At 47.0% G+C, this 18,199-nt stretch overlaps 1 protein-coding gene across 1 annotated transcript in view; it reads left to right on the top strand.

The window, feature by feature from the left end:
- The first annotated feature begins 241 nt into the window (after positions 1-241).
- Positions 242-18,199, top strand: part of LOC105478626 (stum, mechanosensory transduction mediator homolog) — a 64,107-nt gene continuing 46,149 nt past the window's right edge. The window contains exon 1 of the mRNA XM_024791963.2: positions 242-633. Coding sequence (XP_024647731.1) covers positions 432-633 — 202 coding nt within the window. The 5' untranslated portion in view covers positions 242-431. The remainder of the gene's footprint in view (positions 634-18,199) is intronic.

The following is an 18,199-nucleotide window of genomic DNA, read 5'->3' on the forward strand; positions in this document are numbered from 1 at the left end:
CACTCCCAGTTCGCAGGGCTTCGTGGTCAAGGTTCCCCGTTCACCTGTCTGGAGGGCGAGGTGTGTCCACCCCTTCCAGCACCTGGGCAACCAGCTCCCCTTGCGGTTCTCTTCCACTGCCTTCCTTTCGCCCTGATTTTCCATTCCTTGTGAGTGGTGGTTTTGGTTGGGGGGAGGGGACGGGGAAGGGGCCTGGCGAGGAGGGGCGTCAGAGCGCTGTCACAGGGTGTCGCGCCGCCCTCCCCGCCCCTCCACCGGGCGTGTGGGGACGCCGGAGGGCGGGAGTCTCCGCGAGCCGCGCGGCGCACGGAGCACTGCGGCCGCCTGAGTTCGGCGCTGAGCCCGGAGCCCGCAGCCGGCCGTTTCCTGCTCCCGTGCGCTGGGCGCCAGCTCCGGCCGTGCTGCCCGGCTGCTTGAGAGCACACCAGACCATGGAGCCCTCGCACAAAGACGCCGAGACGGCGGCGGCGGCGGCAGCGGTGGCGGCGGCGGACCCCCGGGGGGCGTCCTCGTCCAGCGGAGTAGTGGTGCAGGTCCGCGAGAAGAAGGGCCCCCTGCGCGCCGCCATCCCCTACATGCCCTTCCCCGTAGCCGTCATCTGTCTCTTCCTCAACACTTTCGTGCCGGGACTGGGTAAGACACGGCGGTCGCGACCCTTGCGACCTCGACCCCGCAGCGGGAGGGCGTAGGGGGAGAGACGGGCGCTGCCGGAGACCTCCTGGAGATGCTGCGCGCTCCAGTGCTGCGACCACGCGCGCCCGCCGGCTCCCGGCGTCCCTTGGCAGATGGCAGAAGCTCGTGGAGTGGGCACCCTAGAGGGGAGAGGCTGCTCTGGGGTCTCCGACCCGCAGGCGGGGCCCCAAAGAGCGGAAACTTTGCGGCCAATGTTGGAGCCCGAGGCGGCGGCCGGAATGGGTCTGCCGGCTTCGGGGAAGGGCTCCAGTCCGGGCGTCCCGATTGCCGCTCCTCTCCGTCGCGCGCATCGGTCCGCGAGCCCATTTCTCCGAAAGGAATGGGGTTGAGGCAGAAGGAGATCTTGGGCTTCGGTGGCAAGGATCAAACTCCCGGGCGTCGAAGTCAGCTGAGCAGGGGAAAGGGGACAAACTGGGCTAGAGACACCCGCAGATCCCTCTGATTCGCGGGATGCGGACCGTGTGGGGACGAGAACTCTAGCCAGAGTCTCCTTCGCCTCAATCAGGGGTGCCTGCACTTCCGCGAGCACCCCGCACGGCTCCAGGGGGATGGGGGATGATTTTATTAGTTTGGATGCAGGTGGCCAGAGATGAACCCATAGCTCCCCCGGATCCCTTCCGTTCCTGAGAAGTAGAGAGTGCGCCGATGTAATTCTGTGCCGGACTCTGGCAGCCGGCAGGGGTTCTGGTGGCATCTATGTCCCATGTTTTAAAGCGGAGGCCCCTTACAGAGATGGTGCGGGAGGGTGAACGGAGGCAGGGAATGAGAAGTTTTCCTGACCCTCCCTCCCTTAACTCCACCCCCAAGTCTCTGCCTGCACGCCCCTCCCCTCCTCCAGCTTGGCACTGGCTGCTCCTACGTGCTGGGAGGTGCCCCCCTCTCTCCCATGCCCGCCCGAAGAGGCAGGCGCCCTAGTGCCCTCTCCGGGAGAAAGCGTGCCCCTGTCGCCGAGCCCGTTGCCAGCGTATGGCTCCAAGTTCCCAAGAGCAGAGGCCAGCTGGAAGGGTTTTTCAGTTTGACTTTGGCCTTTCTCACGGTCTGCTCGCTCTTAGCCTGCTCAGCAGGGGCCTCTGCTGCGGTGATAGCCAAGGCCACAGCCACCCACGCAGGACCCGTTCACTTTCCCCTCCGAGCTTACTTGTCTTTCTACCCCAAAGGGCTGCTCCGCCAGAGCAGCCTATCTGAGCAGTAAGTTAGGTGGTCTTTAGTTGGGCTTCTGTCTCCTGGGATGCTTCCAGCAGCCTGTCCCCCTGGCTGGTGTCATCAGATCAGCTCTCTTTGCACATTTAGATACTGCAAGGAGGCAAGCTGATGTTAATTTAGTTTTATCAGAAATTCCCACCTGCTGGAGTAAAAAGAGACTGCCTGCCCCTCCCTCTGGCGGATATGAAGATCCTCCTGAGCCAGCATGCATCTTGATTCACCTTTTTTTTTTTTTTTAAGTGGTGAGGTAAATGCCACCCTATGGTCTTTTGAGGAAACAAATGCATTGGTGCCAGGTGAGAGGGGCTGCACTAAGTCACTGCTGCACCAGGAAACCACCTTGTGGGAGACCAGCCCCAAGAGACAGCAGCTGCCCACCCATGCACCTAGGTGTGCCCTCCTGTGTCTCCCCTCACTAGGTGCCTTTCCTAGGCTTAGCCCTGCTGCATTGACAGCATCGGCTGCAGGGCATCGTCCATTCCGCTGACCCCTGACTCTTTGCCCTGGGGATCCAGCTTTTCCCTTTGTGAGATCAGAATCCTATGGGATTTTTGTGAAACAAACAAACAAACAAAACAAACCATTATAAGAAACCAGGAGAAAATAAAGGGAAGACATGCAAACCACAAAAGTAATAAAACAGGTGAGCTTTAGGTGCACAGATTTCTGAATTTTCAGTGACATAATCCTGGCTTTTTTTTTTTTTTTTCATTTTGCTTTGGTTGCTATTGTACAGTTTCCTGGGTGCACAGGCTCCAGCTCCTCTCCACACAGAATGATCCTTAATGGTGGTTCTCATCTGTAAGTCAGGCACACCTATCTCTTGGCATTACTGAGAGGATGAAACGTGATTACCTAAAGCCCAGTGTCTTGTGCATAGGAAGCTCTCCAGGGATGGTGGGTCCGTCTTGCTCTTCTGCAGAGCTGAGCACTGGTCCCATCTCTGGGTGGGGGTCGCTGCAGCAGGGGCAGCACTGCCCTCTGGACTACTCAGAAGCAAAGGCTCCTTGAGTGCTTTTGATCTCTCTGCTCCCCTCTCCACCTGCAGTGGAGTCCCAGGCAACAAAGCAGCTCAGACCAATCTTGCAGGTGGTTTTATTGCTCTCCTCTCCCAGGAATGGTTTAAATGGCCCCAGCTCTTGGAAATCCACCACTTGGCCCAGATCCACTTCTCCAAGGCCTCCTGGCTAGTCTGAAGCTCCTGGGACAACTGAATATTCATGGCTGATTCTGCCCTTTGATGAAATGCAGCTTCTTTCAATTCACTCATTCATTTGACCAACACAGGCACCTACCACATGCCAGGCATTGACTGGGGTTGTGATGATGAATAATTCAGTCAGGATGTCATAGACTGTTGAGGAAAATTGATGCCAACTTTGTCTGAATTTGATAAGTGCTAGGATGGCAGCAGGAACAGAGTGTTGTAGCAGAAATTAATTCTTCCTGGGTGTGAAGGAAGGGGGCTCAGAGAAAGCCTCCCTGAGGGAGTAGTGTTAGGTTAGACCTTGCTGAGAAGATCTATCACATGGCCTAAGCACTTGCCATCACACTAAACTCCCATTCTGGAAATTGCTGAGACCACTGGCCCAAAGATCTCTTCTTTTTTTCTGGAAACTTCCTTCCCTGCAAGTACTCTCTTTGATTGCAGATTGGATGAGAGGGCCATCTTTGCTGAATGAAGGCTTGTTTATTTTTTTTCCCTCTGATGTAGGTGTCTCATGTCCACTCAGTCTTCAGGACCTGCCACGGAGAAGCCCCATCCTTAAAATTCCCCAGTGCCTTCTCCACCCAAGCAACAGTGCTCTCGGATAACACTCATATCATGAGTGGGATGTACCCTCTCTTAGGGAGTGGCTGGAAAGGAGAAGTGATTTATAATCACTCCAACTCCTCACTGGAACAATGAAAAACAGTTTTTACAAATGGACATTAGTAAAGAGAGTCACCTTTAGTCCTACTCAGTGAAACTCTACTAATAAAGACCACCGTTGGTACTTTCATGTTCCAACAATTAGGGTGTTTATAAGTATATACACAATTATTCATACTTGTAATGAAAGTTCATTGTTACGCCCCCAAATGGCCAGAGAGTTTGTCCAGTGGTCAAGGGTATTGTTATACTTTTGTATTTAAAAATTATATCTATCTTGATTTGGTGAAACGAAAATGTTGATATCTCAGTGACAGGGAAAGTCAAAGGGAGAAGGACCTTCATTGACCTTTAACCACTTCACTGGACTCAGGACATCAGATAGGAACAATCTATTCCTAACACACTGCCTACCTTTGATGCTGCTAAAGTCTTGCTTGCTAAATAAGAGCACCGCAGGCTGGCTTTGCTTCTTCTCTCTCTCTTTCCTCTAGACCCAAGTCTCAAACTGATGATTAATCATGTCCCACCTCCCGACATCTTTTGTATCATAGATTTTTTTGTTGCTGTTTTGAGACTTTATTCTTTGTCTATCTAAGTAGATCTTAAATTCCTTGGGAGCAGCAACTGTTTTAAATGTCTTCTTGAAAGAGTATGTTATCCACAAATACATATAGACTAGAATTATACTCCTGGAATAGGCATTAGAGAACATCTGGTCCAAAGCCTTTATTCAATATAAAAGGGAAGTAGGCCTGAGGATGCAAGGACCAAGGAAGTTTACAGCCTACTAAACCTTTGGAAGGAAGTTCCTGAAGAGGTTTTTCAACAAAGTAAGGGAGTAAACCGAGAAAGGAGATATGAGATTCAGGAAACAGAGGATCCTATACAGAGTAGCCATGAAAAGCAACCCCAGGATGAAATTATTCAGCAGAACCAGAGAGTAGTTACTTTTCATTAGAGTGGAAGGAAAGAGGTCTCTGAAGGTGACATGAGAGAAGGACATTCTAGAAAGTAGAGAGTATTATTAGGACACTGCAAAAAATTAAGTTTGTAATGAAAAGCAGAAATCAAGCCAAAAAAACCACCCAAACAAAACAGAAGGCAATTAGTAATTGCAGTAAAGACAAAGAGCCATGCAAAAGCATTAAGATTCAAAAATGAGGCAGTTTGCCCAATCAGGTCAGAAGGACAGCAGGCTTCAAAAAGGAAAAAAAGAGTCCAAACAATAAATGGAGTGGGAAGAAATTTGGAGGATATTAGGGATATGATGTAGAAGGCAAATTTTCTTCTATCAACAAGAAAAAAGAAACATAATTGGAAACTTCTGGAAAAACAAAATATTTCTTATGAAAGGGATAGCCCAAATATGAAGCAGTCCAAAATGTGGCCTGATTTTGAGCATGTGGTGGAGTGTAAGAAAGGCACATAGGGTCTGTCATTGAAACAGTGGTGCATGATATGAACTCTTTGGCTCTGCAGTAAAGAATATTTGCTTAGTCATAATGTAAATGCTGCTTAGTGGCTTTCAAATTCTAAAATCAACAACAAAGCACTGAAAGACTACTTAAGAATAGCTATAAAGAAGTATGTAAAGAGTTTCTGGCTTGACAATATAAAATAAGTTGGAGAGTAGAAGAAGAGAGAAGAGGAATTGTGATAGATTAAATTGTTGTTCCCAATTATTCACTGTTCTCCCTGAAAGAGGATTTCACACCCCCACCTGATGCCATATGGCTTGCCTGCCCTTGTAGGAGAATATTTCCTCCCCTGTCCACTGATAATCCGGTTTGGCCACGTGACTCGCTTTGGCCAATTGAATGTGAGTGGAAATGACATATTCCATGCGGAACAGACACGTTAAGAGGCGGTGTGAGGTTCTGCCATTGTTCTTTTCCCTCTCTCATGAAAATAGCAGGTCTCAGATGGGGGATGCCCTTCAGCTAGTTCCCAGAATAAACAACACATCAGAAGCAGGCCATGGCATGGCATGTGAATCAGAAATAAGCCTGAGTTGCTGAGATTTTGTGGTTGTGGGTCTTGTTATTGTCCCAGCATGACATATGCAAAGCTGACTTACAGCAGATGGTAGGGTAGAGGCATGAATACCCTAATCATACAAAATGGGAGTCAAGAGATGCTGTCTGTAGTTAATAGATCAAGAAATAAAAGGCACCAAGTTGACCAATAGACGAACTGAAATAGGTGATGTGTTGGGACAGTGAGATGATAGTGATCTGCTGAAATAATGTGGGAACAAGAGTAAAAGTGCAATGAGGGGTGATATAAGCAAACTGGCTTGTACGTATTACAGCAGAAAGTGGATAGGTGATGTCTAAAGTTGATAAAACATGAAAAAGCAATATAAGTGTACTCTTTGGAGACTGGGGAAGCACCAGAATTCCCAGTCTTTCTGGCATCATCAATTTTTCTGTCTATTGGCTCATTCCCAGCAGCACACATCCATGCTGAATTTGTCTACCTTTTAAAAATAGCCTCTCCTGATCCAATATCCCCTCTGACCTGTGCCCATTTCTTTTCTCCCTTTCACAGCAAAATTCCCTGAAAGAACTGTCTGTATTTGTTGTCTCCAATCCCTTCTCTCTCATTTTCTTGTGAACTCACTTTAATCATGTTTTTGCCTCCATCACTCACTTACACTGCACTTGTCAGGGTTGCCAGTCTCCTCCAGGTTGCTAAATCCAGTGTCCAGTTCTCTGTCTTCCTCTTCCTGGACCTATCAGCCGTGCCGGCCAAAGGGGCTCACTACCTCCTCCTGAAATGCTTTCTTTACTTGGCTTCTACAGCACCACTCCCTCCTAGTTTTCTTTTTACCTCAAGGCTCTTTTTCTGTTTCCTTTGCCTCTCTTGACAACCTCTAAACTTTAGGGCTCCCCAGGGCGCTTGGTCTTCTTGACCTGGATCTTCTCTTTTCTGCCTGTATTCACTCTCACAGTGATCTTGCCCAGTCTCTGGGCTTTCAATTGCATTTTTATGATGATGACTCCCCAGTTTTGACCCCTAGCTCAGGCCTCTTCCCTGAACTCCCGAGTTATATATCCAACTGCCTTCTCATTGTCTCCACTTGGAAACTAAAAGGCATCCTAGGCATAACACATCCAAAACCAAACTCCTGGTCTTCTTTCCCAGACCTGCTTCTCCCTCCTCTTTCCCCATCTCAGCAAATGGAGGACTCCCAGTGGCTCTGGCCAAAAACTGAGATTCAACTCTTTTTTTTTTTTTTTTTAACCCCATGCCCAATCTGTTAGGAAGTCCTCTTGGTCTGCTTTCCAAGCCTGATCAGTATCTGACCACTTCTTACCACTCTCTGGTTCAAGCCTCCATGTTCTTCTGTATTATTGCAGTACTCATGTCTGTACTCATGTCCCTTACAGTCTGTCCGCAACATGGCAACCAGAGTGCTACTTTTTAAATATGAGTGAGTCAGACTGTGTCACTTTTGAGCTCAAAACTTTCTAATGGCTCCCATGTCACTCAGAGTAAAAGCTCGAGTCTTTATTATGACCTGTAAGGACCTAAGCCAGAACTTTCCAATAGAAATATAATATAAGTCACATAGGGAATTTAAAATTTTTCTAGTACATACCTATGTCATAAAAAGTAAAAAGGAATAGATGAAGTTAACTTTAACAATATGTTTCATTTAACCTAATATATTAAAAATATTACCAACATATAATCAATATAAACATTATTCATAAGATGTATTTTCTTTTTTGCATACTAAGTTTTCAAATCCGGTGTACATTTTACACTCATAGCACATCTCAATTTGGACCTGTCCCATTTCAAGGGTAATTTCAAGTGGATGTATTAACAGCATCTGAATTTCTTCTGAGAAATGGCAAGGGACCCAGCTGTCATGGGAGTGGTCAGTTAACAGATGATACGGTGGAAGTTTGTGTCTCAATGAAGGTTAGATAGCTTGCTAAGCAGAGGAGGGCTTGCTTCTGAGTGCCTTCAGCAGCATTTCACTCTTAACATGCTCCTACTGTGTGCCAGGTCTATGATCAGAGCTGAGGCACAAAGACAAAGAAGATGTGGTCCCTGCCAAGGAGCTGACAGTCTAACGGGAAGGCAGATGCTAATGAATACAGACAGTAGTGTGTGCTTTAATGGAGGAAAGGATGGGCCATTGGGGCCCATCTCATCCAGTCTGCAGTGGTGAGGCAATGCTTTCCTGGCAAACTTGGCCATCTGGGAGATGAGCAACAGACTGAACAGAATGACCTGGATGGTCTAAATCAAATGCCGTTTCGAGTTCAACATTAGGTTCATGATGCCACAAAGCATCATGAAAAGGGAGGTCAACTAGAAGCCAGGAGGCGTCAGACCTAATTCTGGCTCCTCGGTAGCATGGAACCTTGAGCAGGTCACTTAGCCTCTCTGAACCTCAGTTTTCTCACTTATAAAATGAAAATAATAATCTCTACTTGGGCATCTCACAAAGTCATTATGCCCCGTTAACTGTAAAGCACTCCACAGTCAGAAAAGGTTATTGTTACCAGTTAATATTAGCAAAATCCCCTTTGCGCTTTTAAATTTGTAAATTGACAATTTCTAATTGTATAAATTTGTGGGGTACAAAGTGATGCTATAATTTATGAATACAATGTGGAATAATTACATCAAGCTAGTTAATGTATCCATCATCTCAAATACTTAACAGATTTTGTGGTGAGAAATTTGAAGTTTACTCCCTTAGCAACTTTGAAATGTATGATACTCTATTATTAACTATATTTATCGCACTGTGCAGTAGAACTCAAAAAAGGGAAAAAAATCTTACTTCTCCTGTGATTTTGTACCTTTTGACCATCATCTCTCCATTTCCTTCGCCCACCTCAGTCCCTGGCAACTACCATTCGACTCTCTTCTTCTATGACTTTGATTCTTTTAGATTCCACATATATGTGAGAACATGCAGTATTTGTTTTTCTGTGCCTGACTTATTTCACTTAGCACAATGTTTTTCAATTCCATTCATGTTGTTGCAAGTGATAGACTTTCCTTTTTTAAGGCTGAAAATACTCTATTGTGCATATATAGCCCCTTTTCTTTATCCGTTCATCTGCTGATGGACACTTAGATTGATTCCATAACTTAACTGTTGTGAGTAGTGCTATACTAAACATGGGGTGCAGACATTTCTTGAATAAACACATTTCAAATTTTTTGGGTAAATACCCAGAAGTAGGATTGTGGGTCATATGGTCATTCTATTTTTAGCTTTTTGAGGCACCTCCATACTATTTTCCATAATTGTCCTATAATTCGCATTCTCACCAACAGTGTACAAGGGTTCCCCTTTTTGCCGTGTCCTCACCAACACTTATTATCTTTCATCTTTTTAATAAAAGTCATTCTGACATGTCCAAAAAGAGAAAATTATAGGCCCATATTCGTAATGAACATAGATGCAAAAATCTTCAACAAAATACTGGTGAACCAAATTCCACAATGCATTAAAAGGATCATCCACCATGATTAAGATTTATCCCTAGGATGCAAGAACCGTTCAACATATGCAAATCAGTAAATGTGATACATCACATTAACAGAATAAAGGACAAAAACCATATGATCATTACATTAGATTTAGAAAAAGCATTTGACAAAATTCAACATCCTTTTATGATTAAAAAAACTCACCAAATTAGGTATAGAAAGGTCATACCTCAACACAATAAAGGCCACATATGAGAAGCCCACAGCTAACATTATACTCAATGTGAAAAGTTGAAAGCCTTTCCTCTAAGATCTGGAACAAGACAAGGATGCCCACTTTTGCCACTTCTATTCAACATAATGGAAGTCCTTGCCAGAGCAATTGGGCAAGAGAAGGAAAGAAAAGGCATCCAAATAGGAAATGAATAAGTGAAATTGTCATTGCTGATGACATAATCCTGTATATAGAAAACCTTACAGACTCCACCAGAAAACTGTTAGAACATATTGGAATATAATACAATTAAGTCGTTCGATACAAAGTCAACACACAAAAATCATTAGCAAAATCCCCTTTGTTCCCAGGATCATTCCTGGGGTATTTCTCTGAGTGGGAACTGGGGGTGGACAGGGTGACTAACAAGCATTTCCACCTTTTTTCAGCATCTCAGTTCCATGCAGCACATGGAGCTGAAACCTAGGAATTCCCACTGGGCACCCAACCAAACCTCCCACACGTGACGTGCTGGCTTGAAGGGGAAGGGCACACATCCTCCAGGGCTTAGTTCAACACACCAACTGGAAGCTTTCTCCACTGTACTCCCCAAACCCTGGGCCTGTGTGAGGGATGTGTCTCTGAGGCTAACTTTACAATTTGGTAAAAAAGGCTGTGGGGAACATCAAAGTGGTGACTGAGCGTGTGTGTGTGTGTGTGTGTGTGTCTGTGTGTGTGGGTGGACGTGCACCTGTGTGTTTATGTGCACAAATGTTCCATAGACTTTACCTATAGTTATTTTACAATAAAAATTAGAGCATAGTTTAGTTTCTAGGTCTGGATTTGAAAATCTCTGTGACCATATACCCTTGAGGCACACACTTGGTGGTTTATAGCATACTTGAAGCCCCACAGTCTGGGGCAGTGTGGGGTGGCAGGTGTGTCTTCAGCATGGGAACTTCACAGTGACAACCCATGAGAATTGGGTCCCAGGCCGAGCACATACTAGAAATGACATTCCTAGGGAAAAGTGGAGGCAATGGGAAGGAGACCATATTTTCCTAATCAAAAGGCAGGACACGGGGATTCATCATGCATTTATTTTATGACAGACCATAAATTACATTGATGAAGTAAATTTTCTTGAAAAGAATAAAATGAGATGAGGCCAGGACAGCCCCTGAACCTGGAATTTGTAGGGGCCATGGTCAGAGGCCCCTGTTGATCAGAGCACTCAGTCCAGCTCTGGTCTCTGTTGTCTGAGAAGTTTGATGCTGAGGCCAAGAGCAATTTGCTGTTTGTGGAAAAGATCCTGTCCTGAAACCTCAACAATGAAAATGGTTCAACTTTCCAAGGGCCAAGGAACTTTAGGATGGCTGCAACCCCTTCAATTTACAGACAAGGGAAGAAAGGAGGCCACCTACTACATCCAAGGCTCTAACCCACAATCTCACCGTCAGTTACCCTGGCTTCGGGGCCTCCCTGCCTGTCACAGTGCCTGGCTTATCCTGGAGGGTTAATTCATATTTGTCCAGTTAACTGAACACACTGCTGTTGATGAAGACCTGGTGAGGACTGCAGAGAACAACTGCATAGCCACATGACCTGTTGGTGACCACATCAGTGCCTGCCATCAGGACCCTTCTCCTCACTGCTCCATCCTTGCCCCTCCAGAACAACGTTATTGAGATATATTTACATACTACACAAGTCACTCTTTCAAAGTGTATAATTCCGCCCAGACATGATAGCTCATGCCTGTAATCCCAGCACTTTGGGAGGCCAAGGCAGGTGGATCACAAGGTCAGGAGATGGAGACCGTCATAGCTAACACGGTGAAACCCCGTCTCTACTAAAAATACAAAAAAATTGGCCGGGGGCGGTGGTGGGTGCCTGTAGTCCCAGCTACTAGGGAGACTGAGGCAGGAGAATGATGTGAACCTAAGAGGCAGAGCTTGCAGTGAGCCGAGATCGTGCCCCTGCATTCCAGCCTGGGCAACAGAGCAAGACTCCGTCTAAAAAAAAAAAAAAAATTAGCCGGGCGTGATGGTGGGCACCCAGCTGCTTAGGAGGCTGAGGCAGGAGTATCGGTTGAACCTGGGAGGTGGAGGTTGCAGTGAGCTGAGATCATGCCACTGCGCTCCAGCCTGGGTGACAGAGTGAGACTCTGTCTTAAAACAAACAAAACAAAAAAACACGCAAAGTATATGATTCAATGGCTTTTAGGAGATCTATAGCCTTTTGCTCCTTCCTCAGCCCTGTCTTCCAACCTCACTACTTGATCACTTTTCTTCCAGAACCTTGGAAGTTTAATGAGACAAGAACACTGTAATCCAGGTGCTCTTGGGGAAGGGTAATCGTTTGGAAACCCTTTTGCTGTTGCTGTCTCCAAGTTCTGCCAGTGCAGGAATCCACATCTCAGAAGACAAAGCTCACATTAGTGTTGCTGTTTGGCAAGACGCGAGCAGCCTCCAGGCTATGGAACATTGTTTGGGAGATTGTCATCTTCTATTTTCTGTTTCACTTGAAAAAGAAGCTTGTCACCAAGCAGAAAACATTCTCAATGAAAATGGAATAGCACAGAGCCAGTGGCACAAGTTGGAATGTGGGGCATGTTTGTGATGGAGTGAGTCACTCTCTCGGATGGATAAGTTCTGGCCCTGGTTGGGGATGTTGCATAGGTTTCAGAAGTGTCACTCTTAGGCCAAGCTGCAGAAGGGAGCACTGACAGCAGATCAAATGGAAATGGGTTCCCTGGGTCACATCTCAGAATGGCTGTGGTATAATGCTCTCATTTTGATTTTCTCTGTTAGCAGATTAAGCACATTTCTATTCATGTCTCAGCTCTGATCATTGGATCCTCCTCCCCTGAAATTCTTCAGGAGCTCCCTATTGTCCATTGAGCCAAGTTCACATTCCACATTGGACCCACGAGGGTCCAGCGAGCTTCACCCCTTCTTTCCCTCGCTTTATGTAGGCCTTTATCTGGGAACATTGTTGCTCCTGCTATACCCTTTGCCTAGTACACCTTCCTCTATCGTCACTGTCTAACTCCTACCCAGCCTTCGAGACCCATTTTAAATGCCCTCTTCCAAAAGCCTTTCCTGACCATGCCAGTGAGGTGGGCTCTTCCTTCTTCAGAATGGTCAGGTCACTTAGGACATTCCTCTTGCTCTCCTTGAGAATCTGGCTCTTTGGTTATCTTAATCCTTTTATGTGAAATCATCTCCTTGAGGGTAGGGGCTGTGCTTTACTTATCTTCTGTTTCCAGTCGCAAGTAGCACCTTTCTAGTAGGTGTTTGCTGAAGTGAAGGTACATTTGATTTGCATATTAACTACTGGTAGGAGAGGTGGAACCAAGAGCAGGTCCTTGTTCTTTTTTTTTTTTTTTTTTTTTGAGACGGAGTCTGGCTCTGTGGCCCAGGCTGGAGTGCAGTGGCCGGATCTCAGCTCACTGCAAGCTCCGCCTCCCGGGTTCACGCCATTCTCCTGCCTCAGCCTCCTGAGTAGCTGGGACTACAGGCGCCCGCCACCTCGCCCGGCTAGTTTTTTGTTTTTGTTTTTTTTTTTTTTTAGTAGAGACGGGGTTTCACCGTGTTAGCCAGGATGGTCTCGATCTCCTGACCTCGTGATCCACCCGTCTCGGCCTCCCAAAGTGCTGGGATTACAGGCTTGAGCCACCGCGCCCGGCCAGGTCCTTGTTCTTTTAACCTAGTGGACCCTGAACACAGGCTTTTCTGTCACTTCTTGGCCTTCCTAGCTCAGAGTTCTCAGGGCTTCATGCAGAATAGGGCAGATGTGCTGTCCTGCAGCATGTGTGTCTCTGAGGAGTCCTTGGTCCCCAACCACTCGGGGAGGAACTGGAGCAGAGGAGAGATGTTGCTGGGACAGATGGCCTGGTCTGTGGGGAACTTCTTGGAGCAGTTATGATGTTACTGAGAAGAGCGAGGCCACTGTCTCTAATTACCCCGTGAACTTTCCAATTGTGTAGCCAACCACTGATGAGTGTGAGAAGAGTGGTGGAAGGAATCAACCTTAGTAAACCTCGTTAATAAAGATTGGTTTGGTCAATAACCATCAAATCTAAGTCTAGGGGGAAGTTGAATGAGGAGCAGGATATTTACTTGCATGACTGTAAAGTGTCTACCCTTGGAATGCTTCTAATTTACACGGGGGAACAAGACAGAGTGGAGAAACCAGAAAGCATCTTGACTGGGTGAACACAATTATCATCATCTGAACCCTGACAAAACTGTGCTAGGTGAAAGAACTCAGTCACAAAAGGCCACGCATTGTGTGATTCCACTGATACGAAATTTCCACAGTGGGCAACTCCATAGAGACAGACAGTATGTGGGGTGGGAGGTGAGTTTGGGGGGAAATGGGGAGTGACAGTTAATGGGTATGAGGTTTCTTTTGAGGGTGATGAAAATGTTCTAAATGTTCTAAAATTGATTGTGGTGATGGTTCCACAAAGCTGTGACTATACTAAAAGCCACTGAATTATTAAGTGGGTGAATTTTATGATATGAAAATTGTGTCTCCAGCCTGGTGCGGTGGCTCACTCCTATAATCCCAGCACTCTGGGAGACCTCACCTGAGGTCAGGAGTTTGAGACTGGCCTGGCTAATGTGATGAAACCCCGTCTCTACTAAAAATACAAAAATTAGCCAGGTGTAGTGGTGCACGCCTGTAGTCTCAGTTGCTCCGGAGGCTGATGCAGGAGAATCACTCGAACCCAGGAGGCGTAGGTTGCAGTGAGCTGAGATTGCGCCACTGCATGCCCTCTCGAGCCTGGGCGACAGAGTAAGACTCCATCTCAAAAAAAAAAAAAAAAAAAAGAAAGTTGTATCTCAATAAAGCTGTTAAAAAACTAACATCATCAACAAGACATCATGTACCTCCTGGTATGATATCCTGAGAGGAACACTATATCGCTTTTGTAGTCTTCTAGCCAGGGGTTCATAAACTGGATCTGCTCATGGGGAAACATCAGACAAACCCAAATTGAGGGGTGTTCTACAAGGTACCTGGCCTGTATTCTTCAAAAGCATCATTGTCATAAAATATTAAGGGAGTCTAAAACGCATGACAGCTATATACAAAACATAATCTTGGATTACATCCTGTACTGGAAGAAAAGAGAATCACAATAGGACATTATTGAGACAATTGACAAAAATTAGAATACAGATTGCAAATTAGATGAAATATTGTATCAATATTTAGCTTCCTAAGTTTAACTGTGCTATGAATATATAAGAGAATATCTTTGTTCTTTGGAAACACATTGAAATGTAAAGAAATAAAGAGCCATGATGTCGGCAGCTTATTCACAAATGGTTCAGAAAGAAACAAATAAGAATGTGGAGAGAGAGAGAATGGCAAGACAAATGGAGTGAAATGTTAAAAGTTGGGAATCTGGGTAAAGCATAGACCAGAGTTCTTTGCATTATATTTGCAACTTTTCTGCCAGTTTGAAGCTGTTTTAAAATAAAAAGTTGAATTTTTTGGCAAAAAAGCCAAACACACTCATGCAGTTCAGACATGGTGATTGCACCTAAATCCAAACTACTGTACTCTAAGCCAGTCACATCCTCTCTCTTATCGCTTCCATAAGGTCTACCAGCCATAAGGAAGTCAGGGGCTATCTGGGGACCACAGGAAAAAAGTCAGGGCACAAGGTGGCATTGATTTGCAAGGTACAGACCCCAGAAGGAGATTTTTCCAGAGATCCTTACTATTAAAACCCTAAGGGCACACAAAAGTTTATTGCAGCCATTTGGGAGTATGAGGTGTTTCTCTGCTCCATCAGCATAGGCTTGATGAACTAACTTAGTTAAAGTGAGTTTTTCAGGAGGCTGGGGTCATTGTGCACACCCGATTCCCTTCAGTGGCCCATGGATCTGAACAGGCTGCCTTTGCAGGCTTCCTTTGGAGCTGATCAGGAATCTGAATGCTTCAGTCAGAGCCAGAGCAGATCCCAATGCCGCAGAGCTATTTTGGAGAAGTCTTCGTTTTCTTCATTATTCCTCTTTTTGACTTAGTGTGGAGTCCAGAAGTTGTCCATGGACCTCAAAGAAACCACCTCAAATCAACAACCAGTGACTTTGCCATGCCAAGAGGGCATGGGAGAACTGCCCCTTTGCCTTGGCTGCTCTGAGAGGTCATGTGGGTTGAACACGCAAGTGGAATCCTTCCAGGAATTGCCCTGTGGCCTGACTCAGAAGGGAAAAAAGTAAACATTACCATCTTAGGCCCAAATCACTGGGGTTCTGAGGCTCAAGGCAGAAAGAGTGGCAGGCTCTGATGCACTCTCTCACGGGTCAGGCTTGGCCAAAAGGCTTGGGTGGTCTTGGGTCTGACTGCCCATGGCTGAACTCTGAGGCTGATACATCCTGAGAACAAGGGCCTCAGTGCTTGCGAATTGATTTGGGCTATAGAGAAAGAAAACTTAGGAAAGTCTTGAGTCTGGGGAGATACCCAATTACTTGGGCCCACTCTTGGGTGGGCCCATTGTGTGGTTTATTTTTCTTTCTAGTTTCCCTTCTGCTCCCAATACAACTCATGCCCCAGGATGTTCTAGATCTCTCTGTGTGAGTTTCCCTGAGGAATTAGGAGCTAGGTTACCCTGTTTCAAGATGTAGGTCCTCAAGAAATGCTTGGAGGTCAAGCAAAGCACTTCTTGAAGGAGGACTCAGGGAAGGGAGTGGGTTAGTGGCTATGTCTCCCAGGCTTATTTCCATCTCATTGTTTCTTATTCTTCATGGGGTTCCCTGCTCAGCATCATGGGACTGGCACTGCCACCAATCATGGGGGGGAAATAGTGTGATTCTTCACATGCATCTGAAGACAGTCAGCAATGGCTGGGGTTGGTGGTTGGGTGATGGGTAGAACGGGTAGAACATGCATTAGAACCAGGCATCTACTCTTGGATTATCTGGTCTACCTGCCACTCTAATTTTGAGTTTTCTAACTTAGCATGTGGGTTAGTTTTATCTCTCTGATTATACCTTTTTTGTGTGACTTCCTCCAGTGGAGGGCCCACTGCAGAGCACCCAGTAGAATCCCAGCCCTACTTGCTAAGTGATAATGTGCTGGGAAATGTGCCCCTTCCTCAAGGAGAGTGTAGCTTCTGCTGGCTGAGATCTGGAATCCCGGCTTCTCATTCCAGCTCATCCTGTTGATGGGAGCCTCAGCGCTTAGCCTGATGCATCTCATGCTTTTCAGTTCTGAATGAGTAAGAAGCCTTACCCTAGCAGAGGTGGGCAGGGGAGGAGGCTTGACAGGTAGGCTGGTGGCTCCCACTCCCCTGCCCTCCCCCATGCATTTTCTGCTCTTCCCTATCCTGCTCTGGACCCAAGGGGGCTGACCTCGACGGCCTGCATCACCAGCCCCCTTGCCCTCTGGCTTCCAGGTGTCTTAGCCAATGGGAGGTTCTTGTAGGGATGGAGGAAAAGAGGGACAGTTTGAGTATTTGTTTCCTGTTCCTTCCAACTTCCTGTCTATGACCACGACTTCCATTCTACAGCCGCCTTCCACTACCCCAGCCCTCTCCGCCCAACAACAGCCTTCCTTCTCCCTGCCCCTCAGGCCCAAAGGTGGGAATGGCCTCCTACTGTTGCTGGGCACCAGCATTTCAGCCTCCCATCCTGCCCAGACCTCTGTGTATAGTTCCTTCATGAAGACCCTGGGGGTGAGAGCCTTTGCTTCCTGCTGGGACCCGCTGGTCACACAGAGATGTTTGTTTTTAGCACCCCTGACTAGACTGTGGGGTCCTGAACCACCAGCCTTGGCACTACTACTGCTCCCCCACCCTCACTCCTCATCCCCACCCACCTCCACCTGGTTTTCCTAAAGATGTTGGTTTCTTTTTTTTTTTTTTTTTTTTTTTTTGAGACGGAGTCTGGCTCTGTGGCCCTGGCTGGAGTGCAGTGGCCGGATCTCAGCTCACTGCAAGCTCCGCCTCCCGGGTTCACGCCATTCTCCTGCCTCAGCCTCCCGAGTAGCTGGGACTACAGGCGTCCGCCACCTCGCCCGGCTAGTTTTTTGTATTTTTTTAGTAGAGACAGGGTTTCACCGTGTTAGCCAGGATGGTCTCGATCTCCTGACCTCGTGATCCGCCCGTCTCGGCCTCCCAAAGTGCTGGGATTACAGGCTTGAGCCACCGTGCCCGGCCAAGATGTTGGTTTCTAACCCAATCTTCCTCCTAGAAGCTCTGGAACAACCAGTACATGGAGCCAGAGCTTCCTGCTGTCTGAAAAGTGTGGGTGTCCAGCTTGCAAATGGCTCTGGTGCTCAGGAGATGCCTTAGTCGGGGGAGGGGTGGAGACTTGAGAAGGTGCTAGGCGTGACTCCCTGCCCAGCTCCTGCCTGGGTAGTTCTGCATACCCCCCATCCTCCCCTTTCCCGCCCACACTTGGCTCAGAGATCTCTGGGCTGCACCTCCTGCCCAGAGGATTCCCCAGCAGCAGAATCCTGGTTCTGTCTGCTCTTCTCCCAAGAAACCCAGATGGCTGGAAGCATCACTGCCTTCCCGGAATGTCATTTCCCTCTTTCACCTGGAGCCTTCATTTTGGAAGGTGCAACAGTTGCCCAGCCCATTGCTTGTGCCTGGGCTTACCAGTGATTCCTCCTTACTCTTTCTGTGATAAACAGAAAATATTGAAAGCAAATTGCTACTCAGTCCAGCATACTCCCCTCTCCCTAGGACCCATCGTTTTGCATTTTTGTCCCCCACTACCCTT

The sequence above is a fragment of the Macaca nemestrina genome, chromosome 1 (genome assembly GCF_043159975.1).
Source record: "Macaca nemestrina isolate mMacNem1 chromosome 1, mMacNem.hap1, whole genome shotgun sequence".
Lineage (NCBI taxonomy): Eukaryota > Metazoa > Chordata > Mammalia > Primates > Cercopithecidae > Macaca > Macaca nemestrina.